The following is a 27,289-nucleotide window of genomic DNA, read 5'->3' on the forward strand; positions in this document are numbered from 1 at the left end:
ACAGATGGCCATCGAACATCTGCTTAAAAACTTCCAAGGAAGGAGAGTCCACAACCTCCCGAGGGAGACTGTCCCACTGTCAAACAGCTCTTACTGTCAGAATATTTTTTCATAGGTCTAGTCAGAATCTCCTGCATCTTGAAGCCACTGGTTCGAGTCCTACCTTCCACAGCAAGAGAAAACAAGTTTGCTCCATCCTCCATGTGACAGCCCTTCAGATATTTGAAGATGGTTATCATATCTCCTCTTTTCCAGGCTAAACATTCCCAGCTCCTTCAACCGTTCCTCATAAGGCTTAGCTTCTAGACTCTTGGTCATCCTAGTTGCCCTCCTCTGTACACATTCCAGCTTGTTAACATCCTTCTTAAATTGTGGCACCCAGAACTGGACACAGTATTCCAGGTGTGGTCTGACCATGGCAGAATAGAGTGGTACTATTACTTCCCTTGATCTGGACACTATACTTCTGTTGATGCAGTCTAGAATAGCATTAGCTTTTTTTGCTGCTGCATCACACTGTTGACTCATGTTAAGCTTGTGGTCCACCAAGACCCCTCGATCCCTTTCACATGTACTGGTAGTAAGCCAGAGCTCCCTCACCCTATATTTGTGCATCTGGTTCTTCCTGCCTAAGAACTAAGATTCTGTGCCACAGGATTAAAATAGTAATGTTATCAACAAGACTGTCAAATCAAAATTGTCAAGTGGTTTCTTGACATTGCCATGTATTCATTGTGGATGGGGACAAATGAAAATATTCTCATTACTACTTAGTCAAGGAGGAGGTTGCTGGTATCACCATCAGCCATATACTGTTCCTCTACCATACTTGTCCCTATGGTTCCCCCAAATCTCTGCCTTTGGGGCTACCACTCAAGTGAGGGAAGCAATACTTTTGACTGAATAGAGTGAGGGCCTAATGCTGTGAAGTAGAGGTTACCACAATATAGAGCTATAGCAGATCACAAAGCCTAGGAATTCTAGACCAATACTCAAGGCTGTATCAGAGCAGAGATCACTAGCAATTAGTATGATTGGCATTACACAACATACAACCACACATTGTGTGGTATAGAAATCACGCATTGTGTGGCTCAAGAAATTCAAAGTGTTGGTGAGGATTACAGCACTTGTAGATAAAGGCTTTGTTAGAATGGGCTGTAGCTCTTGCACAATGCATAGCCCCAAAGGATAAAACCTTATGTATGCTGATGTGTTCATTGAATCTCACAAGAAGAATCATGAGCTGACATGACTGGTGAAGGGTGACTCCTATGAAGCATTGCTGAAGAGCAAAATAGGACGGCTCTGAAAGAAAATGCCTGGAGCAATGGAATGGAAAGGGTGGTGTGTGCTGATGACAATAGGTCTCTATAAAAGCGGAGCACAGAGACACAGTTGCACCAACCTTTCCACTGGACAGAGTAGAAGCAGAGTAGTTAGCTGGAAAACTGAGCTGTACGTGCTCAGTGGACAGTCAGCATGCCTCCAGAGTCGGGCACTAGTGTGGGAAAGCCAGAACTTGCCTTGGGTGCCCCACAATTTTTCACCTGGGAGGAGATAGGACTCCGCACAGGCAAGGGAGAATTCAAGGAGGAGAGATGGCTGGTAATCCGAAGGAAGATCTATGATATCAGCCAATTCCATTTGCGACACCCTGGAGGAACCCGTGTCATCAGCCATTATGCAGGACAAGATGCCACGGTGAGAGCTTGTAGTGGGGCCTGGGGACCCAGAGCATTTGGGAAGAACCATAGCTTAATGGCCAAACATCTGCTTTGTATGCATAATGTCCCGGGTTCAATCTTGGTCCTGCCTATTATCTCAGTGGATTTCAAGTAGGAGACATAGAAAAGGTACAGCATCTGCCTGGTTCCCTGGAGAACCACTGCCAGGCAAAATGGACAGGACTGGGTGAGATGGGCAATGGTTAGACTTAATGTAAGGCAGCCTCAGATGATCATATGATATGGTGCTTACTTGCCAACGTTGTATAATATATGAGGGTGCTAAAAAGATTTAGACTAAGGGAAGTAGCATCTGAAGGGACAGAAAAGGAAATTCCAGAAGTTGCAGGCTATTCAGAAAAGAATTTGGGTTGTATCTGGGAATGGATGGATGGATGAAGCAAGAGTCTGCAACTCCTCTTTCAGACATGGAAATGGGGCAAATAGTAGATTAGAACCTTATATAATGTTAGCCTGCTTAAATACCACAGCATTTCAATCCCAGGGGATTTAAGCAGCCTAATAATGTGTGAGACTGCAACCTTAAGCTTCAAAGCGTCTTCAAAAAATGCTTGCTCAGAAGCACCACCTAAATTTTTTCCGGGTGATATTCAAGTGGATCTGAGGGGTTTTCCTCAGACAAAATATCAATAACGCTGGGGAGCCTCGAGGAATTTCAGAAACATCAGTGAGATCTCTCAGGTTTGGGTGTGTGGGTGGGTGTGGTTTCTAGTTAAGTTATGCTTAGGATTTCACCTTTCTCTATTTGCACAGCCTTATACTCTCACAATAGCTTCCCAACCAAATTCATTCAGTGGTGTTTTCAGTGAAGCTGAAATTCATAAAGCACTGCCTATGATCAAGGGTAGCCTAAGAAAAGGCTATCTGGGTGGCATTCAGCTAAGCTTTACTCAGGGTAGACCCAATGAAATTAATGAACATGACTAGTTAGGTAAATTCATTTTAGTGGGTCTACTTGGTGAGTTTGAAAGAAAACTTGTTTTCATTGAGCATTCTTGGAAAGGGGCATAATTTATGTCTTTTCATCAGCAGCTTGTTTTTTTAATAAAAAAATAAACCCAATAAAGCAGGAAAATGAATGGGGATACCTTGATGAATTAAAGTTAGCACTGATAACATTTTACTTGGTTCGTGGTATGCAGCACACCTTTGAAATTAATCTCAAAAGAAATAACTAATAGTTTATTTCTGTTGCTAAAACGATGAGCATTATAACAACTAAAAATAGCATTCATGTTGGAAATGGCATAGCACCTGGACATGACCTAGATGTTTCTTAATCTCCTTTGATTGATTGCTTTTATTTCTATGATGCTTTTCATTCAAATGAATCTCAAAGTGGATTACAAACAATAAAAAACCAATGACATAATAGAACGTCACAAATACAGCATAAAACACAAAATTAACAAATCATCAATAAAACAATTACACGCTATAAAACACTATTCAAAAAACAGCAACTAAGAAATAAGCTAAGCATCACAATTACATCAGAAATCATTATTATGTGCAACCTAGAAGCTTGTTCTGTGGCCTACGCTAAACTGTCTGTGCCTGCCAATAATGTCTTGCTTTTGGAATCATGCCTACCTTTGGACGGCTCTGCTGTTTTTGACCCGACTTTGTCTCATGACTCTGGTTATTGGACCATGCCCACACTTGGATTGCCTCACTATGCTTGATGATCCAGTGAATTAAATAGGAACTATGCAATTGTTCCCTTGTTCAGACTAGCAGACAAGCAAGCTCTATACATTTCTATAGAGAAAAAGGTGTACCACACGACTTGTTCTGGCCTATGTATTCTTAACATTGACTCACTGCTGGTCTAGCTGGATCAGAGTTCTTCTTCTCCTCTGTAGATCACTTGTAGCCGAGTAAGATTGTCTTCCATGAACACGGTCTTAACAGTGAGTCCGTAAGTGACTGTGGAGGCCAGTTCTGGATCCACACGTCCTTCCACAGTGGAGACATAGGTTTCCGGGAGGGAGTTGATCATGGTGTGGATTTGACAAGTGTGCCTTCCTTTTAGCATGTTTCTCCCTTGCGACCGGAGTTTGAGTGTCTTCAAAGCCCATGACACCTTTGGTAACGGCTGTTCTCCAATTGGAGTGCTCACAGGCCAGTGTTTCCCAGTTGTCGGTGTTTATACTACATTTTAAAAGATTTGCCTTGAAAGAGTCTTTAAACCTCTTTTGTTGACCACCAGCACACTTTCTATTTTAAGTTCGGAATAGAGTAGTTGCTTTGGAAAATGATAATCAGGCATCTGAACAACATGACCAGTCCAACAAAGTTAATGTTGAAGGATCGTTGCTTCGACTCTGGTGATCTTTGCTTCTTCTAGTACACTGGCATTAGTTTGCCCGTCTTCCCAGTTGACGTGTACAATTTTTCAGCTATACTGTTGGTGGAATATTTCGAAGGAGTTGGAGATGGCGTTTATAAGTGGTCCATGTTTCACAAGCATACAGTAAGGCTGGTAGTAAAATAGCTTTGTAAACAAGCGTTTTGGTTTCCCTGCAAATGTCCCTGTCCTCAAACACTCTGCACTTCATTTGGGAGAAAGCTGCACTCACAGAGCTCAGGAGGTGCTGGTTTTGACATCAATGTTCGTCCTTGTGGAAAGATAACTGCCCAGGTAGGAGAAGTGATCAACATTTTCCAATGTTGCACCATTAAGTTGGATTTGTGGTGCCGCAGAGGGGTTGTTTTGTGCTTGTTGGTGCAGCACTTTGGTTTTTTATTTTTGGATGTTGAGCAATAGGCCAAGCTTTTTGTAAGCTTCTGTGAAGATATTTAGGATGGTTTGGAGGTCATCCTCTGAGTCTACATGCACCATGTTGTCATCAGCATACTGAAGCTCTTTGACAGAAGTTTGGGAAACCTTACTCTTTGCTTTCAGCCTGCTCAGATTAAAGAGCTTTCCATCTGTTCGATATATGATTTCTACTCCAGAGGGAGTAGAACTTTTAAGAGTTTTTAGATTTGAGTTATGGTGCACAGAACAAGTCTGTCACTGACTGATGCTCCTCAGATGCCAGGATCAAAAATGGTTGCCACCAGTGCATCTTTTTTTGTGGGTACTCAAGTGTATATACCCTTTTTCTAGAAGAAAAGCACTAATTAAAAATGTGGCACTTGCTTAACAACTTCATGGTGAGTGCTGGCACCCTTTCTCTAGAAGAAAAGGACTAATTGCAACCTGTTCATCATGTTTAGGGACAATTGGGCTATTATGACCAATAACTGTTGCTACAACTCCTCTCCAACCATTTATCTGAATAGCTTCCAAAACAATTTAAACCAGAAGTCATCAGGTTGTCTTTTTCCCTCTGCATCTTTGAGGAGGGTAGAAGAGATGAAGAATGTGACCATTAGTAGTCCTCGTGTTTAAGTTCCTTTCACTCAGGCCAAGTGGGAAGGCTGAAAGCAGTTCACTTGCAGTCCACAGGGCAGGGCAAGCCGGAATGGAGAAGAAAACCTAAGTCCCCTGAAAGAGATATTCTCCTCCACACAATTCCCAAATGCAGAGCGCCACAGCCACGCAGGACCATGACAGTTAGTCATGCACAAACTCCCACAACAAGAATCTCGTCACGGCACATGAGGAAATGCCCTAACTACATCTCTGGCTTCTGGGGTCTTCCCAGCATTGCACCAGACTCTGCTTTTCTCAGCCATGCAAACCAAATCAGTGGAGGACCTGGCTTGGCTGAGCTTGAGAGACCCAGCATATATCTGGGTACAGCAGAAGGCAAAGTTCAGTACCCCAGCAACTTTGAAAGAGAACTATGTTGCTTGTGAACTGCACGAGAAAATCAACATGCTGTACTCCTTTTTGAGAAGTCCTCTGAATAAGAAAAGTATTGTATTTTTTTTTCCAAGCTGTAAGGAGGTTCAGTATTTGTTTAGAGTCTTTTGCCATCTTCGACCCGGGCTCTCTATACTGGCTCTTTGGGGCAAGCAGCAGCACATGAATAGAATGGAAGTCTACACTGATTTTGTGGCAAGAAATCAGCAGTTGTCTTTGCTACGGATCTTGCGGCTCGGGGGCTTGATTTCCCTGCTGTGAATTCGGTCATTCAGTTTGACTATCCAGAGGACACAAATACTCACATTCACAGAGTTGGCAGAAGAGCCTGGTACAAAGAAGGTGAGGAAACTCTCCCTGTGCTGCTTTCTTTGGAGGAAAAGTTTGACTCCCTTAAATCCGCCTCTGCTGGATGTTCAGGTGTGAGAGTGAGAGTGCAAAAATGCAGCTGGTTAATTTTAGAAGCTGGAGTTAGTGGTCTTACTTTGGGTGGTGGGGAGAGGGGGTTTTAGACAGCCATCCTTTAATGGATCCATCCACACCCAGTTCTGACTTTGTTTGAGATAGAATAAGATCGAAAGAGTATAGCGTAGGGTGTGTGTGATAATCTTGAGATAGCCAGCATCCCTCATTACTTCCCTGGACATCTCCCTGTTTCACCTTTAAGAGAGAGTCAGAGACAGAATGGTGTGGCTCTGGCCCTAACTATTGCTGATATGCCAGCCCAGAAACAAATGTCCCCAAGGGAATGCAGAAGAAAAAAAGCATTTCCCAACTGTTATCTTTACCCTAGTCTTGGAGTGCTTGGACTTACGGAATGATAACAGCAGCACACCCACACTTGAGAGAGGGAGGTATCAGCAAACTCAGGAAACTCAAGTGGGGGGGAGAGAATTGTGTGGGGAACCACTAATGAGAACCAGCACCAGCGGGGAAATTCTGTATGGAGTGGCCTTCATATGTGCCTTATTTGACTTAACAGTGAACGGGTGAAACGGGTGAAATGTACCGTATTTTTCGCACCATAGGGCGCACCGGACCATAGGGCGCACCCAGTTTTTAGGGGGGGAATTCAAGAAAAAAAATCTTTTCCCCCCCCGCAGCCCCAAAGAGCAGCGTACAGGCTGCACACAACCTCTCCCTGCCGGAGGGGTTGCGTGCAGCTATGGATCAAGCCAAGGCAGCAAGCGGGATGGATCCTGCTCGCTGTTTTGGCTTCCCCTTTAGCCCCGTGCAGCCTCTCCTTGGCGGAGGGGCTGCACAGGGCTTTCCTGGCTTTACTGGGAGGTGGGGGGATTCCCTCACCTCTCCCCAAAGCCCGCAGAAGCCGTGCAAACCCTTTAAAGAGATCACGGCTTCTCCTGGCTTTCCTGGGAGGCGGGGGGATTCCCCCACCTCCCGCAAAACCGGCAGAAGCCGCGCGCCTTTTAAAAGGGCTGCACGGCTTCTCCTGGCTTTCCTGGGAGGCGGGGGGATTCCCCCGCCTCCCGCAAAACCGGCAGAAGCCACGCGCCTTTTAAAGGGGCTGCACGGCTTCTCCTGGCTTTCCTGGGAGGTGGGGGGATTCCCCCGCCTCCCGCAAAACCAGGCTCCCCCCCCAGCCTTCTAACCAAGTCGGGGGACAGCGGCAAAGGCGCGCTGCGCCCCTGCCGCTGTCCCCCGAGTTTGCGGGGCTGGCGACGGGGAGGAGCAGGCTTCTCCCCCCGCCAGCCTTCTTGCCAAGTCGGGGGACAGCGGCAAAGGCGCGCTGCGCCCCTGCCGCTGTCCCCCGAGTTTGCGGGGCTGGCGACGGGGAGGAGCAGGCTTCTCTCCCCGCCAGCCTTCTAGCCAAGTCGGGGGACAGCGGCAAAGGCGCGCTGCGCCCCTGCCGCTGTCCCCCGAGTTTGCGGGGCTGGCGACGGGGAGGAGCAGGCTTCTCCCCCCGCCAGCCTTCTAGACAAGTCGGGGGACAGCGGCAAAGGCGCGCTGCGCCTCTCCCGCTGTCTCCCGAGTTTGCGGGGCTGGCGACGGGGAGGAGCAGGCTCCCCCCCCCGCCAGCCTTCTAACCAAGTCGGGGGACAGCGGGAAGGGCGCACTGCGCCTCTCCCACTGTCCCCCGAGCTTGTGGGGCTGGCGGTGGGGCTCTCCTGAAGCCTGGAGAGCGAGAGGGGTCGGTGCGCACCGACCCCTCTCGCTCTCCAGGCTTCAGCGAAAGCCTGCATTCGCACCATAGGACGCACACACATTTCCCCTTCATTTTTGGAGGGGAAAAAGTGCGTCCTATAGTGCGAAAAATACGGTATGTCACTGGGATTTTCTTTCATCATACATCTGCAAGAGGGAATTGCCCAAAGTTACACATCCCCCAGGCAAAATTCTCAGTATGTTGTCCTTTCTTAAGCTTCTCTTTAATTTTTTCATCTACTTTACCTCCATTCTCATTTCTCTCAGTCTTTCACAACAGTTCCTCCCCCTCATTTTACTGCTGCTTCTCCCCCCACCCCTCACTGGCCCACAGAGGTCCTGTTACTTCCCCTTCCAAATGTCAAGTCGTATCTCCTTCCTTGTTCAGAATTTGTATTTATTTATTTAATAAAAATTATACACCACTTGACTGTTTTTTAAAAATAAAAAACCCTGATTGTACCTCCCTCCCCACTCTTGACTCCCAATCCCATCTGTCCAATGAACTGTAATTCCAAAATCACCCATCAGCCTGCATCACTGAGACTATCAGCCCTCAAGGAAGAGAACCAGCCAGCACCTTGTATCATTTGTTGCGGAGCTCAAAACAAACTTCCCAGAATATCAGCTCCATCACTTCAGCATAGCAGCCTCCTCCGTTTTACACCCTATTTTGTTCTCTCTGTGGTTTTAGGATGCCTTCACCGCTTTCCACAAGGATGAGGACTTAGTCAAGAAATACCTGAACCCCCTACTAATTGGGGAGCTGGCACCTGATCAACCCAGCTGTGAACCAACCAAAAATGTGAGTTTCCCTCGCAACTTTCTTTTAAGGATATGTGGTGTGGCCAGCCTCAAGACATTTTGCTGCCTGGGAGGAAGGATAAGATGGCACCCTCTCCATTACACATACTGAATATTGCTGGTCTGGAATCTGACCCATAGCTTCAGTGCTGGTGATGCTGGTGTCAGGACAGTGCCCATCTTCACACCTGTGACCTGTGGCCTCCGCAAGGCTATCTTAAGGGGCAGAGAGTAGGCTGCATGACATACACAGTTTTGTCTTCTGATAAAGGGGAGTTGCTGGGGGACTTAGGAGGAAATACTGGGGTCTGGTACTGCCCTCCCTCACCAACTCTGCCTAATGGTAGGAATAATGCTGTATATAACAAATACAGGAAATAAACAGTAGCTTGCAACTACAATTCTGTAACATGCTTAGCACATGTTCTAGTTGTGGCACCTAACTGGGTGTAGGACTCCCTTTGTGACCCTATAACCTTGCTCTCAACATCTTAAGTAATTGTGTCCTAGAGATCACTGGAGAATAGAAAACACCCACCAGGGGCGCCGACTTATAAAAAATATTGGGGGGGCCCATACCGGGGTCCTGCCGCTGGTTCGCTCGGGTAGCCGGGAGAACGCAGTTCGAGGTGGCGGTGTTGGGGAGAGACCCTCGCTCAGGGCGCCACTAGACTTGGCGGCCGGCGGCCTATCTGGGGGGTTTTGGAGCGTATTTCGGCGGAGCGATTGGGGAGGAGGGGGCTTGTTGCCGGATTCTTCAGCTGGGCCGGAGATCCGCTGCTGGGGGGTCCCTGGGCCGAGTTGTGAGCACGGCCTGCTGAAGGGAGATCCAGCCGATTGCGCGATGGGGACGGCCGGGGCTCTCCGGCTAGGGCGCGCGGCTGGCTGGCTGGCGAGGGAGCAGGTGGGGAGGAGGCGGGGGTCCTCACTCTCTTAGGAAACGCACCCGCGCGCCCGATTGCCACGAAGTCCGAAGGGTGCGTGTGTGGAATTAAAAAGCAAAAACGAGATACGGGCAGGGCAGGCAAAGAGTTTTCTGCAAGAGGATGGAGGGCAGGTTGAAGAGAAAATCACTCAGGATGAGACAGTCAAATCAGCCATGATAAAATGGGCTCAGGATATTGGGTATAACATCATGTTTGAGGACTGGGAAAGGTTATGGACCACCGGAATGAAATTCACGGCATGTAATGCCTTGAAGGAAAATATTATGAAAATGATTTATAGGTGGTACATGACCCCAGTCAAGCTTGCAAAAATATATCACCTGTCTGATAATAAATGTTGGAAATGTAAGGAGGCTGAAGGGACATTCTTTCACCTCTGGTGGACTTGTCCAAAAGTGAAGGCCTTCTGGGAAATGATCTATAATGAGTTAAAAAAGGTATTTAAGTATACCTTTCCCAAGAAACCAGAGGCCTTCCTCTTGGGCATTGTTGGCCAGAAAGTGTTAAAGAAGGATAGAACTTTCTTTATGTATGCAACTACAGCAGCAAGAATACTTATCGCAAAATATTGGAAGACACAAGATTTGCCCACACTGGAAGAGTGGCAGACGCAATTGATGGACTACATGGAACTGGCTGAAATGACTGGCAGAATCCGAGATTTGGGAGAAGAAACAACGGAAGAGGACTGGGAAAAATTTAAGGACTATTTACAAAAACAATATAAGTTGTATGAATGTTAAAAATTTACACGATTCGGAAACTATAGCTTCAGCAATTAGATTTGGGAAACAGGAAATTATATTTTAAGTAAGAAAAGGTCAAAATCTAAGGTAATACTATGTTTAATTTAAGATATAAGTAACTGATGAAAAGTATGTTAAATTTAGAGGTATAGTATTTGAAAAGTACAAAATAAGGTACGAAACAAGGTAATAATTTGCTGATATCTTTATTATAAAGAATGCAGGGTAAGGGAGATGCGAGGAAGTCCAGTTAGTTATATAAAAAATGTGTTGAATGGTTGGTTTTCTTTTCTTCTTTTTCTTTTTTTCTTTTTCTTGTTCTTTTACTTTTTTCTTCAGTGTATGTTTCTAACTTTGTATTTGAAACCTTAATAAAATATTTATAAAAAAAGAAGAAGAGAAAATCCTTTCGCTTTTCTGGGGCGCAGGGAAGTCTCAGAGCCGGAGGTTGGGGAAGGGACCCCCTTTGCTCTGCCCTCTTCTCCCGTCTTAGATTTGCATGGGGGTCCCCGCCCAAGCTTGCCTGGCCACCGGGCCACACAAGGGCCGCGCTCTACGCGGCACACCTTGCTAGCCGCGCAGCTGTCCTCCGCGGCTGCGGAGCGGCCCTGCGCCGGTGCCCAGCCCCTCTGGGCGCCCGCTGCGCTGCCAATGACAAGCGGGCGACGTCGCGGGCGGGGAAGGCGTCGCTTTCTTTCCCGATCCTGCATCCTCCCAGTCTTCCAGCCCTTTTTTGGGTTGGAAGCTCGTCTCGTTCGCCCTTCTCCTTTCTTCACCCTGCGCGCAATTTTCCTCCCTCGTCTCCCTCCCCATTTCTCCTTCCTGACTGACTGACTGACTGACGGGCTCGGGCTCAGGCTCGGGCTCGGGCTTCGGGTAGGGCTCGGGCTCAGGCTCGGGCTCGGGCAGCCTGAGCTCGGGCTCGGCGGTGTTGGCGATCGGCGGCGCGGGGGGATGGCCCTCCCGGGGGAGCCGGCGCTGCTCAATGGGGTTGCCAAGGAGACAGGCCGGCCGCCCCCCTCCCCCCGCCGCGCCGGTGCCCGTTATCGGGCGCCCTATAAAAGCCGCGGACGCGCCCACCGCCGCCCGAGATTATTGGGGGGGCTGAGCCCCCCCAAACGAATTTTTGAGGGGGCTCGGGCCCCCTCAAGCCCCATGGAGTCGGCGCCTATGACACCCACTGGGCATGTGATTTTTCATGATGCTGCAGAAGCTCAGTATTTCAAATTATTAGAATGTAGCCAGCTGTCCTTTTGCAGACAATCCAAGCTACAAAGACGCCTACCCCTATGGAGAATCTGCTTGCTACAGCTTCCTCTTCATCCCTCATTGAAATGAAGATGGGGAGATAGTGGAGATGGGATTGTTTGCTTTTTTAACCTGTCCCTGGTTAGACACTGAGCTAAAGGAGATCCCCTGGTCTCACAGTCCCCCTGCTGGCTGGGTGCCTTCCAGAGTATGTTTCTGTGAGTAAGTCTGCATCATATATAACCACAGATAAGAGATATTAACTTTAGGCACCTCTCACAGGCAATGCTGGTCAATGATTTTCATGAGCTGCGCACCACAGTGAAGAGGATGGGACTCCTACAACCTCGTTTTCTCTTCTTCGGCTTCATGTTTCTGCATGCTTTCCTGCTAGATACTGCATCCTGGCTGACTATCTGGTATTTTGGAGTATCTTGGGTGCCCTTCCTTGTTGGTGTGGCACTGTTCACCATTGCACAGGTAATGCATTTGTGTCATGAAGATCTCTGGGGTGTTTCTCAGCACCTCCAGGATCAATGAACTGCTTTATGATTCATAGCATTCTCCCTAGCCACAATGCTGGAATTTTATTGTGTCAGTGGAATGTCAGCCTCTTTGTTGCCTCAGGAGCACTGATGCTCCTGAGTTTATCGTGTAAAGCAGTAGCAGAATTCTTCACCATTTCTCAAATATATGGTGCCATACTGCATCACATTGTCCTAGTGTTGCTTTTTGCCTTCCAGATCCAGTATGCATTTTTACAACATGATCTTGGGCATCTTTCAGTCTTTCAGAAGGCCAAGTGGAACAGACCATTTCACTTCATTGTGATGGGAATATGTAAGGTAAAATGATATGCAAATGGATACAATGACAGTGCCCTCTTTGCACTTCACTGGGGGAAGAAGGATCATTTCTTGGGCTTGTCTGGTGTGATGATAACAAGGATAATGAAAATAGCATTGATGATATGATGTTTCAAGCATTCAGTGTGCTTCCGATATGGGATCTCACTCATTCCTACAACAACTCTATTAGTATTGCCTCAGTCCATACTCAGGGGGCAAAGTGATGAAAAGCATGGTTTAAGGCTTAGTGGCTTCATGATTTTGGTGAGATTTGAACAGCTTGCTACACAACACCAGCTGTTGGGGCTAAAAGACTCTGGTGAAGGACTATGGCAACTCTTTACCCTCACTTTGGCAGTAAGGGGGCTCTTTAGAATACCTCAGTTCATCATGGCTAAAGAATAATTTGGGTACTACCTAGCAGTGGATCCTGGTTCACTAGGAAGTAAAGAACAAATAAAGTCAAGGTACTAAATAAGCACTATGTATCTCTGTAACATAGATATCGTCTTAAAACTTTGCAAGAGTCTTTGGCCAATAGAATACACTGTTTCATGCCACCCTAATCTCTGAGCGGTGCAAGATTCCAGTGATTTCAGGCGCTTACTCAGGGTTCATGTTTCCATTTGGAAATGAGGCACAACAGAGACTGTATTGTCTTTAGGATATATGGTTTATTTACACACATGTATATATAACATGAGTCTACAATGGAGGGGTTCACAGCATTAGCATCACAAGAGGGTCTTGTTTCTTCCATAGCCACAGCCTTGGATTCAGCATGGCTCTCTCTCTCTCTCCTTGTTGCTTTGCTTCTAGGTCATATCACTGCAAACTCCACTCTAAACTCAGGCCTTGTCCTTCTAACTAACCATGAGTTTGCTGTCTCGCATAAAGCCCCTTTCCTTTGTTTCCCTTAATGGCCCGTCAGCCAGTCGATCACCTCAACACAGGAAGCTGGTCTGGCTTATATTTAAAAACTTGCGGGATCCAGGGAGCACACAGCCATCTAGGCCCAGCAGTGAGTGAGTTGGCAGTAGGCCAGGCCAGGGAGATGCTCTTCTGATGTGAAGAGAGCCATTACAGATCTGGAGTCTTCTGTAAGGACATACATTCAGCTGAGTGAGATAGATGGCACATCCTTCTTACTTCCAAAGTGAAACAATGTAATGCAATGTGTTTTTAATGTTCTACGCTGCTCTGGGGTCTTCTGATAAAGGGGGGGTATATAAATCGAATAAACAACAACAATGGGGGAGGGTTTTTTCCTCCCTCACACACATTATTATTTAGGATCAGAGAGTGAATTTTGAACGCTTGCCTTTAGATTGAAATATCAGAACTTAATAGTAACTCAACATGGCAGGAGATGAACTCACATGTGATGGTAGGAAATAGGAGGGTACAGGATGGTAAAGTTGTATCATGTGCCCCCGTTTTTGTTTTTTAAAAAATCAGCTGTAGTTGAGCAAATGTATACACCTAGATTTATTAATCTCTTATATTGTGCAATCTTTATACAGCAGGAATGAGTACAGTATGTAGCTCTACCCACGAATTAATGGTATATATGTGTGTGTTTTCATTATGTATGAAGGGTGGACCACCAAGCCAATGGAACTATATGCATAACCAGCATCATGCCAAACCCAACTGCTTCCGCAAGGACCCTGATCTCAATATGCACCCATTTTTGTTCAGCCTGGGAAAGGCACTCTCTGTGGAGGTGAGCAGAAGACCTGGGAGTGACTCAAATCATAGAAAAGGGAACACCATGTTAACAGAATCCATACTCTTAGTGAGCAACCTGGGAAGAAAGGAAGCATGCCATCTCCAGGACACAGCTTTAGTGCTCCTTCCTGCAGCTCATGTTGTTGATGGGCTGTTTATACCATTAGATTAGTTTCTTATTTTCCTTATTTCTAGATGGCATCTGTTCTGCTCATGACAGGCTGGAGCGGGAGTGCAGAAATGGATATAGCCTTCTGGCCATCCCTCCACATATCCCTTTGACAGGCCAAGCTGTTGGTCACCTGATGGCAGGTGACAGCAGGTGATTTAAAGTTTCAGCTGTGGCTGAAGGAAGAAAGATTCTTCCTTTGTGTCCCTGGATTCAAGCCACAGCTGCGAAGTCGTAAGGATGACACGTCACGTGCTTTGAGGTTTGCCCAGAACTGCTTAACAAGCCAACCTCTGAGGCCTGGTGGGCTCAATGGTGGAGAACCTCTGGCCTGTAGGCTCCCAAAATAGGGTGCCATCACTGAGAAGACCCTACTATGTATAATGTCTCCTCCCCAATTGTACTCATTAGAGCTAACACAAGGATCCCTATTGTAATGAATGGAAGTTAGCACTCAAAAAGTTTATATATGGTTGTCAGCTTAACCATGTTGCTTCTCCTCTCCATCTGCAGCTTGGCAAGAAGAAAAAGAAATACATGCCTTACCAGCACCAGCACATATACTTTGCCCGTGAGTGTCCCTGCCATTTTATTATTATTATAATAATAATATATTATTTATACCCCGCCCATCTGGCTGGGTTTCTCCAGCTACTCTGGGCAGCTCCCAACAGAATATTAAAACACGATAAAACATCAAACATTAAAAACTTCCTTAAACAGGGTTGCCTTCAGATGTCTTCTAAAAGTCAAATAGATGTTTGTTTCCTTGACATCTGATGGGAGGGCGTTCCACAGGGAGGGCGCCACTACCAAGAAGGCCCTCTGCCTGGTTCCTTATAATCTTAGTTATCATAGTGAGGGAACCGCCAGAAGGCTTCAGGAGATGGACCTCAGGAGTATGGGTCTGGAAATTGCAACCTTTAGTAAAGCCATGCCTTGTGGATGAGAACAATGGCATTATTATTGGGTGGCATAAATTTTTTTGACAAAAGTTTTAGATGGATGATTTGATGAAAATATGGAATTCTATTTTAAGATATTGTTATTGTATTATTATTATTATTATTATTATTATTATTATTATTATATACTACTATTACTACTGCTATTTGGCCAGTATGACCAGAGATGGATAGATAGATAGGCTGTATTGAGTTTGGGTGATTTACATCTTTGTAATGTTCTTGTTTTCTGATTTCACTAGTCTTAGCTCCGTTGACCTTCGTTTTATACGTCCAGTTTGCTGTATTGCGTTTCGCATTTCAAAGGAAAAATTGGCTGGTAAGTCACCTGCATATTTGCAGTGGTTTCTCCTCTGGATAAGTCTGTTTGGGGACGGGTATAAGACAGAGCAGGAACAGTGGCAGTATGCAGGGAGCGGGGAGAAAGGTAGGGTCCTGACACTTCCTTCCGCTCTCTGGTGCTATTGTACGCTGCCGTGCAGTGAGCTAAGGCAACTGGGAAGACATCGTTCTCTGCATACCCTGGAAGATCTACATCTCCTATGAGGCAGCTTTGGGCCTGTTGACTATGTAGTGCATCAGGACACCAGAGAAACAGGGGAAGAGGCAGATCTCCCTCCCCTGCATTCCATGTTGCTCCTGCTGTCATGGGCTGGTAATGCTTTAGGGAGGGCAGGTGTAGGCAACTTAAGGCCCAGGGGCCGGATGCGGCCCAATCACCTTCTCAATCTGGCCCGTGGATGGTCCGGGAATCAGCATGTTTTTACATGAGTAGAATGTGTGCTTTTATTTAAAATGCATCTCTGGGTTATTTGTGGGGCCTGCCTGGTGTTTTTGTCAGTGTTTGTAAAAAGCAAAAAAGAAGAAGGAAAGGGTTCTGACCTCCCTTTGTCTCCTCAGCCTGGTCCTCGGACCCTTGTCGGCACAAAAGGAGTCCACGAGAATATCCTTGCAGAGTTTTATTCTTAAAAGTGTTTGTGCAAGACACAACTGAATAAGAATACACACCAGCACCAACCAACCCAAACACCAGCCACAGCAACAAACTAACATTTCTCACTTATATATACAACTTGGTGCAGACCGCTGAGTCATGCTGACCCAGCTTTATTCGCATTAAAGAAACAGCGGCCATTTTAGCCGCCAGCCCACGGCTGAAAAAGGTTGCTGACCCCTGCTTTAGGGGGAAGTGGGAAGATTTGGAGGCTGGTGGGGAGGGTGGGTGAAAATATGGGAATTCTTCTCTGGCTTTGAGTTTTATCTGAGCTTGAGAAGAACTTCTGGTGCCTGAAGATGATGATAATAATAATAATAATAATAATAATAATAATAATAATAATAATAATAATAATAATTTATGTATACCCAGCCACTCTGGGCGGCTTCCAACAAAATCTTAAAATACAATAGTCTATTAAATATTAAAAGCTTCCCTAAACAACCTCTGAATCTTGTATCTGAGCCTGAGTTTAGTGAGCTTCCCTGGGATCTCTGATTTGAACACCCTCCTAACAAAAAGCTTGGGTGTCATCAGCAGATGAGAGGGATAAAAATCCCTTCAATGAATTATTCTGGGAATTCTTTTCACTTTGAAGAGAAATGTAGCTTCCTGTAGAAAATCTACCTGGCCCATCAAATTCAGTCTTGTCCCATCTTGACCATTACTGATCCCCTTCATGCCCTTTCCTTTTTTCATGACAGCATCCCTGGATGTTCTCATGCATGCAAACAGTGCTCTTCATCCATATTTTGTTATGGCCTTTGTGTTCTCCATAGTTGTTGCATACAGTTAGTAGATCTGAAATGAAGGACCTGGCAACTGTTTTCTAACCTATTTCCCCCCCTTTGGCAGGAGTTTGCTTTCATGATGCTTTACTATGTCCGCGTCTGTCTCATGTATGTTCCTTTAATGGGATTTAAGACCTTCATGGCATACTACTGGTTGGCCAGGTAATAGTTCTTCTGGCTTCTGCTTTTTCTGCTCTACAGGCTTTCCTTAATTTATGAGCTGTGTGTTCAGAATACATGCTCTCTTCATGTAGAAACTGGCTCCTACATATGTCAAAGCCTCATACCACAATGACACAAAAGCAGCCCAGGAAGGTGCCTCACAGGAGAGACTGTGCCTCCTCTAGTGGTTACTCTAAACAGGTGGTTTCTAGATGCCCCCAGAGTCACCCATGGACCAGTTGAAAATTGTTGAGTGTCTTCAAGGACCACTTAATGAATATTCTGCCTGTTGTAGTAATTGTAATACACTGTGTGAGATGTCGAATGGTTTTTAATTTCATTTTTACAGTCATTTTGCAAACCACCTGATTGAAGCTTATGGACAACTGTTCGGAAACCCCTGCTCTAAATGGCTTTTGGTCTCATGTAGGGTTGAGAAACCAGCGGGCCTCTGGATGTTCCTGGACTCCAACTCCCATCATTCCATGCTAGTTGAGGCTCATGGGAGTTAGAGTCCAACAGCATGTGGTGGGTTACTGGTTTCCCATCCCTGATCTAGTGATTTCAAAGCAAAATAAAAAGAAGGTTTGTGGCCTCTATGTGTTTACCTTTAGCTTATCTGGATGGTGGTTGTTAGCGTTGTTGCTTGTCTGCCTAGGTTCCTAGAAAGCTCTTGGTTTCTCTGGATCTCGCAGATGAACCACATTCCAATGAACATTAACTATGACCAGAATTTAGACTGGGTGTCTGCCCAGGTAAGATAACTACTGCTTTTATCTTCATCTTTCTTTCATACAACAAGCTCATTCCTGAATATATTTGGGCACAGGGAAGTAGACACCTAACGAACCACATCAACTAAAGCCCTGCACAAGGATTTTGGCTTGTGCAATGGGGCTTTCCCATTCCACCCACCCCACCCCTCCTGAAATTGGCTGGGAACAGTGGGCTGGAGAAGAGGGGAGGTTATTCCATTTGGCAAGCCGCAATGCTTGTGCAAACAGAATGTTTGGAAGAGCATCATGCTGAAGTCCACTCTTAGTATTGTATATTGTTGTAACCTGCCCTGGAACCTTAGATGAAGGGTGGGTTAATATTAATAATACGGGCAACTCTCAATGTTTCCAGGGGTTATGGTCCAGGGATTGTGCATAAAGCCAAAATCGTGTATTGTCAAAACAGATTGGGTGCAATGACTGGTGGAATTGCCAAAGTCCCCCCCCCCCGCCCGGATGTCCACCTTCTTTCTACCCCTTTTTGAAATATATATATATATATATATATATATATATATATATATATATATATATGCTTTCGTAGATTTTCACGGGTATATATATGGAAGAACATAAAGCTGAATGTGCACAAGTTAAATGCATGTAAGTTACAAGTTACCTGTAAGTTGCAAGTCACCAAAACGGCCTTGGCCCAGTATACCTAAAGGAGCGTCTCCACCCCCCATCATTCTGCAGCCTCCCAGAGTAGGTGGGGAAGTCAGATGAGCAGGGTATAAATAATAAATTGTTATTATTATTATTATTATTATTATTATTATTATTATTATTATTATTATTATTATTATTACTACTACTACTACTACTACTTCTACTATTATTATTATTACTACTATATAATGGTACAGGCTGCTGGCCTGGGCAATGTATCGATATATCACCTAGGACTGGTTTGGGAGCCAGAGTGCGATGGCGCCTTCACCTGGCAGTATATCATGGGTGGGGCTTGCCTGCACCTGACTCTGTCTTCTGCCAGCACCTGGCGGAAGAAACTGTTAGAAGGCACCCTGTGAGGCACCTGGGTGAAATTGCCGCCGCTCCCACCGAGGGAGCTGAGGTGGTTTCACCCTGGTGCCTCGTGGGGCTGGGACCATTGCAGTTTGTTCCTCTGCTTTTCAACATTGTGATGTGTCACTATGCAGTGATACCTCAGTTGTTGAACGCTTCGAAAGTCAAACATTTTGGCTTTTGAACGCTGACAACCCGGAAGTGAATGTTTCTGTTTTTGAACGTGCCTCGGAAGTTGAACAGCTTCTGAGGCACGTTTCTCCATTTTTTCAATGGGTTTTGCCCACCGCCCATTGCGCCTCGGTTGTCAAACGTTTCGGAAGTTGAACAATCTTCCAGAACAGATTACATTTGACAACCGAGATACCACTGTATTGTGATATTTGGCTGGTGATACATCACAATGTTGGAAAGCTGACAACACCCAGCCCTACAGACTGCATTGCAAATCCTTCCTTTCCATTGTCTACTAAGGCCCATAATTTAGCCAATAAAGATAGAGATCATAAGATCATAGAGACACTAATGCCGGATTAACTTTGTTTTCTGACCTGACACAAGCAGAGAAGGAGAAAGTGTGGACAAGAGGGAAGGATAGCTTGTGGTACTAATCTTGTTTCTTAATAGCCAGTTATTTATCATCTTGCTTGCTCCCTAAGGCTAAGCAAATGCCAAATCTTTATGTTGTGGTTTCCCCATACAGCTAATAGTAATAATAGTAATAATAATAGTAGTAATAGTAGTAATAATAATAATAATAATAATAATAATAATAATAATAAATAAATAAATAAATAAATAAATAAATAAATAAAAATTTTATTTAAATCCTGCCCTTCCTGGTTCAGAAACTGGGCTCAGGACAGCTAACAACAAATTTAAAACACTTAATTGTGATACAAAAAACCCAGCATAAAATACAGTATAAAAGCGAGAATGACAATAAATTCAAAGTTCAAAAATCAATTTAGTGGAAAATCCATCCAATAAACATTAGATGATCACTAGGGCTAGCTGGTTAAATTAGTCCTATTTGGGCCAGCGAGGAGGCCAGGGGAGAATTAGCTGTGGGATCCCAGAGTGGGTACTCTTCATAAAAAGGGGAGTGGGAAGAAGGAAGACTATAATCAGATGAATTAAATTAACCTTTGCCCTCTATTCAGTTCACATTTCAAGTTAACCTACCTAATTTGCATTTTCTGAAACAATAGGAAAACCAAAAAAGTCATCTTTCAAAATCCACACTTTTCTGAATTTTTCAATGCAGTTCTCCCGCCGAATAATGGTTACAAAAGTGGATTTACTGGGATAAAAGTGTCCATTAAAAGGCATGTGTTCATGAAAATAACATACAAAACTGCATCATATTACAGGAAATTGCATTGCAAAATGTGTATATTAAGTAGAATTGCATACAAATGTGAATATTAAGAGAAATTTGTATTAAAATGCTGGTGAATGTCCATGAGGACTTTTTCAAAATAAAAATCACAAACTGATGTGGAAATAGAGGAAATTGAACTTAAGAGTGAGAAAATAAGAAACAGAAAGAAACCAAAATTGGCAGATTCACCTATTCCTACTTCCCAGTGCAATTAATTCACTATAAAAGTTATTTTCCTTCTTGTATAAGAAAATTGTGTGTTGATCAGTGGCTCTTAATGCTGCTTTTATAGTGCTTAAATAGATCTTTTGGTGCACTCTGAGGTCACCAATAATATAGTGGAAATAACAGAGGAACATGGGAAAGACTCCAAAGTTTCTCTGAAGTTTCTTCAACCTGCTACAGAGAAAACACGCTTTCCAGTTGAAAAACAACTTGCCTCTTCAGCAGTGCATGCACCAAAATTCCACAGTGTACATAGTTCTCCACTCGTGATTATAGCCTATTTTCATCATGGTCACACAGCACAGATGCAGTTGTTGAGTTCTGATTCAGAAGTTTTTTTAGTGGCCTCACATGTGGTACCAACAATTAAAGGAAACCCACAAAGAACAATTAAAAACAGTAGTATGCAGTACAACAAAGGTTAAATGAAGGAATATGGTGTGTTGAAAATGCACATTCCTCTTTCTCACTCAGCTTGCAGCAACGTGTAATGTGGATCAATCCCTGTTCAATGACTGGTACACAGGACACCTAAACTTCCAGATTGAGCACCAGTGAGTCAAAACATACTCTTTTATGAATGTATGTGGGAGAGCCCCTAATAGAACTAATGGACCACCCCCAAATCCTGAATGTTACATCATGTGATTTTGCTCCACAGTTCCGCCCCCCCAGCAAAAAACAAAACAAAACCACTTTTCCCGGGCACAGTACCCAAAAATGTGTGTTCTGGGGCACAGTGTAAGATCACGACTCCAGAAAAAGTGCTTTTTTAAAGGGGGAAATCATGCCGCAAAATCATGCAAGAGCATAGCAGCCAAAATGGCCGCCATTCTCTCATGATAAAAAATGGGATGTCCCTGTTTTTCTGGGACACTTGCATGATACACAGCCACGTTATCTGGGGCTGATGGAAGTTGTACTCCTAAACATCTGGAGAGCACCAGTTCATGGAAGGCTGAACTGGGCAAGACTGGGATGATTTTGGCTCACGTAAGGTTCTCTGCTAGCTGCTTGAACCCATTTATCCCTCTTTTCATCACAGCCTTTTCCCAACGATGCCTCGCCACAATTATTGGAAGGTCGCTCCTCTGGTGAAATCCCTCTGTGCCAAGCATGGCATTAAGTACCAATGCAAGCCCCTGCTCACGGCTTTTGCAGATATATTGCAGTAAGTGTCAATTAACTGAAGGAGGATCAGTGTGGTAGGATCAATTGGGGAGTGGGGAATCAAGTGGGGGAAATCCTACTGGGCTTGGAGCCTACATGTAAAGTGGAAGCAATAAACAGCTTATTCCAGTCAGGGCAATTGCCTGAACAGCTTTCAGTGGGTCCCACTTGCAACCCTGTGAAAGATGTCTCAGCAAGGTTAAAAATGACTGTCAAGGAACCCCCCTGGAACATTAAGCAATCCTTAAAGGTTGCAAAGTTGGCTCTGTTGGTTGCAAAGTTGGCAGAAGCTCCAGGGAAGTTAGCCTTGGGGTCTGAGGATGATGGGAGAGCCACATCCTTAAGCCAGGAGGATACAGAAGGGGCTTCCGAAGTTTTCCCTCCCCAAGTCGGGCAACCTGTGATGTGTCCAAGTCTGAATCCCCCTCAGTCAGGGCAATGCTGTGACCCAGATTTAGAGGACATGACAGACAGCAGCACTGGTAGGGTATGGAAGAGATAACTCTTGTGAAATGTTGCTGTCTGTGTTTCATGAGGCCATTTCCCCCTTTCCTTCTGCAGCTCTCTGAAGAAGTCAGGGGAGCACTGGCAAGACGCCTATCTCCATGCATAAGAAGAGGAAGGTCCTCAGGAACGAATCTTCTCCTGCCACCATCTGACGCTGCTGGGGAAATGGGAAAAAGCAGCCTTGGAAAGCATAACTTTGAGTGGGGATTAGCTAGGTCCTAATGAAACTGTGAATGGGTGTTTTTCTCTTTCTTTTGCACAGGCAGGGATGAGCTGAACCTGGGACATTTAGCTTTGAGAAACTCCAAGGAGATTGGGAAAGGCAAATCAATGCAGAGGGTGCTTTGCTTTTAGTGTTTTAGTCAGCCTGCATGGCAACAGATACACCACTGACACAGCAGCTGATCAGCCTCAACCCACTCTGGGTGCATCCATCCCGAAGCTTTCCTTCTGCAGCCAATCCTTGGGAAGACTTTGCATGGATAATCCTTTCAGAACGACATGTTCTAGACAGATGCACTCTCCTGGCTCTGATCCACCAAGTTACAGTGACCTCAGGAGCACCACAGTGCCTTGCAAATCAGTTTGCCCAAGAACATTTTGGCTTGTGTTGACACAGGGCTAGCACTTAAATGACAGGTCATGTCAAGGATACCATGCAGAATGCACTCAGTTTCCATACCTGAAACATACTGCCCAAACCAAATTAGAACACATTCTTCTTTTGGGACACAACCTCCTCTCCTTCAGGCAGGTAACATTACTGAACTAAGGCAGGTTCATAAATGACTTGTTGCTGTATAGCAGAGAAGACCTACTGACTCTTAGAGAGAAGCTGTCCCTGATATGCAGTGTAAGCCAGGAGCAGAGGGCACTTTGTGTTCATTTGCCTTTTTTATTTTAAGTGTGGGGTATCTGATGGAGAATTTGCACAGTTGGAAAATCTGGGAAATCTGCTTTTTTTAACAAAAGACCTATCTACTTGGGGATGCCAGGGATTATTTTCTTGATAAGAGGTGCATTGCTTCTTAAGCATGAAGAAAGGCCTGTGGAGAAGATCGGGGACAACATTCGTTTTGGAGACCTATGCTGGCATGTGAGATGTCCTGGTGATGGATCCAGCCTCTTGGTCCCCCAGCGGCTGCATGCTGCTTCTCCAGGGCATCAACCTGGACACTGAGGGCACAAACTAAGGCCATGTGTTTGGGCCTTGCCCAAAGCCACCAAGAACTTCTGCTCTTGATAGTGCATCACTCTGTTGTATGTAAGAGTTCCATGGTTATCAGTAAATGAAGTCACATGATGTAAATATGACTGCCATAACCATGTGTAAAAGTGGATTCCATATTCATCACATCCAGTAATAAATCAGGACCTGTGGCTGTTATTTAAATGCATAACAGTGCTTTGATACTTTGTAATCATGAAACAATTTCCTATTTCAATGAAACAGAATATTCATGAGCAGCTGCATGTAGTTTTTGTTCTTCAAACTATCTGTTTAAAACTGATTTGAGGGCATGCGTGATGGAGTTATGTTTCATCAAGTTAATATTCCTATTAAATTATGAAGCACCATTCATGTTGAATCAATCGTCTCAAACAATGCAACCTTTTCCAGTAATTGTATTGGGAACTCCTGCCAAAAATGTTCTCTTGTTCAATCACATTGCCCTCCTTTGCAACATCATGTAGCCCAAATCGGATTGACTCTGCTATGTGGCACCATTCCAGTCAAGTTGTGATCCCTGCCTGGCTGAATCATACATCAGATAAGCCAGGAAAGATGGAAAACAAGCCAAAACAGGCAGCAGTTAGGAATAACAATGGCATCACAGGGTTAAAAAAAAGTATACACCCCCATAATCCAAGCCATTTCTTTGAAAATGAAAATGAAATAAAACAATTTCCATAGGCAATTCCATATACATGCAGGTCCCACTATCAAACATTTGTTATAAAAAAAAATTCACTCCCTGTGCACACCACAGATTCAGATATCCGAAACCAATGGAGATCATTGAATAACTCTGCATCCATTCACCTAACAAACCATTTCCTGAAAACACATTGTGTTTGAATAGCAGGACATTTAGAAACAATTCTATATTTAAAAAACACTTTAAATAGTTCCAGTACAGATTTATGCCCTCTCAGTTCTTGTTTGGGTACTTTGAACTTACCATCTTTTCTCCCCACCTTCAGCAATTGCTAGCCCGCCCGCCCCAAAACAACTCCATATTATTTTAAAGATTAATATGCCCTGGTTCTTCTCAACATTTCCTGCTCTTCTTCATAATCTTGGGCTGGACAAGGGTGTCCCCTTCCCTTTTTTTAGCTCTTGCCCAGCCTGAGACTCTGAAGAAAAAGAATGCAATCTAGATGACTCTGGCTAGGAACTCATGTCAGAAGCTACAGGGGAGAGGAAGGCAGCTGGAACCAACAGCAGTCACAGCTGCATTTACAGTCGGATCCTGTGCATATAAACAGTGGCGTAGCGTGGGGGGTGCAGGGGGGGTGTCCGCACCAGGCGCAACATCTTGGGGGGGCGCTCGAGACTCGAGTGCTAAAATCCACAGGTTAGGGGGCGCAAATTACTTGCCTTGCCCCGGGTGCTGACAACCCACGCTACGCCTCTGCATATAAATGTGTGCAGTGCTAGATTACCAAATAGCCAGAGAAAGCACTGCCCTATGGGCCCCACACTTTTTAAGTGCCCCGCAATACCTGATCTTGAAAGAAAATTACAACCAAGCTTTAATGGTTCAATGCTATCCCACTAGAGTGGAGGGTCCCAAAATTTCGACTGCCCAGGGGCCTCCCCAGGCCCAGAGTTTAATCCAGTTGTGTGTGTGTATGCACGGAGAGATATAAAAGGAGGGTGGCGTTTTCATTTTCAGCCGCACCATCTTGCAGACCCTCCAAGTGTCCCTATTTTCCAGGGATATTCCTGGATTTACAGAAGTTGTCCCAATTTCTGATTTGATCCCAAAATGCCTCACTTTTAATTGGGATGTGTCTAGTTTCATCAGAGAAATGTTGGTGTGTATGCATCTTGCTCTTTTCTCACTCTCTCGCCCTTCCCCATCTTAGTTCTTCTGAATCATGGGGTCAGGGGTGTCAGCGAGCTCCAGTTAATAGAAATAGTGGCTTAAAGCGGTGCTTTAAGAGGAGGGAGGAGGGATGAACAGTTGTTTGCTGAAGTTGGAGCTCTCCTCCACCTTCTAGTTTGCAAGCACCATCTCCTATGCAGTCGTGAGTAGATTCCTTTTCCTGAGAGGTCCCTCGTACAGTGTGCAGTGGTACCTTGGTTTGCAACCGTTTTGGATTACAACCATTTTGGATTACAACCATGTCAACCCGGAAGTGCGTGTCCCCTTTTTTATTATTACAACCCCCCCCCCCATTTTTCCAGGCCCCATTGGCGAAAGTGTGCCTTGGGTTACAGCCTGGACCTCTGGAACGGATTATGGTTGTAAACCAAGGTACCACTGTATCTGACTTAAAACAGCCTGCCTATGTGTGCTTTAAATTAGCATGAATGCACCCATGCAATTTCTTTTTTAAAAAGTTAGTTCTATTCTTTCTGGGTCTAACAACAGGCATCAAGAATCAGGAGTGGCTGTATTTAAAAAAAGCTTTATTTAGAGGAATAAAGTCCTCAGATTGCCAAGCCCTTAACATTAAGGGAGTGTCAACAAATCACAAGCTCTTCCATTACAGTTGTGCTATTTTTTTGTGACATAGCAGGAAGGAAATAAATAAAAGCAAGTGTCTAAAGCACATGACAAAAAGGATTGCAGCATCGACATCAAAGCCCATGCATTTGTATGGGGAGGAGGCACTCAGAGGGGAATTCTTTCATTTGCACGATGCTTTCCCTGGCTCAGCGATAGAGCGACTGTTTTGCACCTAGAGCACCCCAGGTTCAATCCAGGTCAGCGTGCAGAAGCTTCCAGGCATCTCCAGGTAGGGCTGAGATAGATCTCTGCCTGGAGATCTGGAGATCTGCTTCAAGCAAGTGTAGATAATACAGAGCAGGATGAACCAGTGGTCTGATTCAGTCTAACAAAGCTTCCTATGTTTCTCTGATGGGGGGGGGGGGAATTCCTTTTAGAAAACCTAACTAATTGTACTTTCTGAAACTGTCTTTGAAGTGAAATGCAGCTCTCCATCAAACATTTGCACTTGCTCCATCTTCCATGTGACATTGGAAGATGGCTATCATATCTCCTCTCAGTCTCCTCTATCCCAAGCTAAAAAGACCCAACTCCCTCAACCATTCCACATAAGGCTTGGTTTCCAGACCCTTGATCATTTCGGTGCCTGCTTCTGCACCCATTCCAGCTTATCAATATCCTTCTTAAATTGAGGTGCCCAGAACTATCTTTTTTAATGTTCATGATTTTCAATTTTATACATTTCAATAATTTTAACATTTCAAAACTCAACTTCCTCCCCCCTCTTTCTGCAGTTCCATAAATTTATTTATTTTATATCTTTTTTGCATATTCCAAATTAACTTAACTTAATCATTTATTCATCTACTTTAAATGTATACTCTAATAAAACTGCAGGTTATTACCATAATCCTGCCAATCTTCTTATCTGTTTGCAGTTTGTTTGTAAATATTCAATAAACCATTCCCATTCTTTTTATAAAAAGTTTGTCATCTTGATTTCTTTTTTCACTGGTAGGTTTCACCATTTCTGCATATTTCGTAAGTTTTTGTATCTAATCGTCTTTCGTTGAGACTTCTTCTTTCCATTTTTTGGGCAAATAACATTCTTGCCACTGCAGTGACATGCATGAATAAATTTCTATACAGTTTGGGTAGTTCTGCCCCTATAATTCCCAAAAGGAAAGTTTCTGGGTTTTTAACAGATGTTATTTTAAATATCTTTTTCAATACCGTATTTTTCGTCCCATAGGACGCTCCGTCCCATAGGACGCACCTAGTTTTTTGGGGGGGAAATAAAGGAAAAAAAGTTTTCCTTTATTTCCCCCCCAAAACCAGGTCGGGGAACAGCGGGATGGCGGCACTGCGCCTCCCCGCTGTCCCCC

At 44.7% G+C, this 27,289-nt stretch overlaps 1 protein-coding gene across 1 annotated transcript; it reads left to right on the forward strand.

Annotated features, from left to right (window-relative positions):
* Window positions 1–1,385: 1,385 nt before the first annotated feature.
* Window positions 1,386–22,512, forward strand: LOC308593529 (acyl-CoA (8-3)-desaturase-like). The gene is made up of 12 exons (XM_081205974.1): window positions 1,386–1,704; window positions 8,423–8,533; window positions 11,756–11,953; window positions 12,217–12,318; window positions 13,919–14,047; window positions 14,735–14,792; window positions 15,429–15,505; window positions 17,039–17,136; window positions 17,795–17,891; window positions 21,022–21,101; window positions 21,593–21,718; window positions 22,279–22,512. The coding sequence occupies exons 1-12, from the start codon at window positions 1,483–1,485 to the stop codon at window positions 22,328–22,330; spliced, it is 1,350 nt and encodes a 449-aa protein (XP_081062100.1). The 5' UTR covers window positions 1,386–1,482; the 3' UTR covers window positions 22,331–22,512.
* The last annotated feature ends 4,777 nt before the right edge of the window (window positions 22,513–27,289 follow it).

The sequence above is a fragment of the Podarcis bocagei genome (genome assembly GCF_964188305.1).
Source record: "Podarcis bocagei genome assembly, chromosome: 1".
NCBI classification, from domain to species: Eukaryota; Metazoa; Chordata; class Lepidosauria; order Squamata; family Lacertidae; genus Podarcis; species Podarcis bocagei.

Coding starts and splice junctions, on each gene's coding strand:
- LOC308593529 (XM_081205974.1), top strand. CDS start 1,483: ATGCCTCCAGAGTCGGGCACTAGTGTGGGAAAGCCAGAACTTGCCTTG. Junction 8,534..11,755: donor GCTGTGAACCAACCAAAAAT/GTGAGTTTCCCT, acceptor CACCTCTCACAG/GCAATGCTGGTCAATGATTT. Junction 11,954..12,216: donor CACTGTTCACCATTGCACAG/GTAATGCATTTG, acceptor TTTGCCTTCCAG/ATCCAGTATGCATTTTTACA.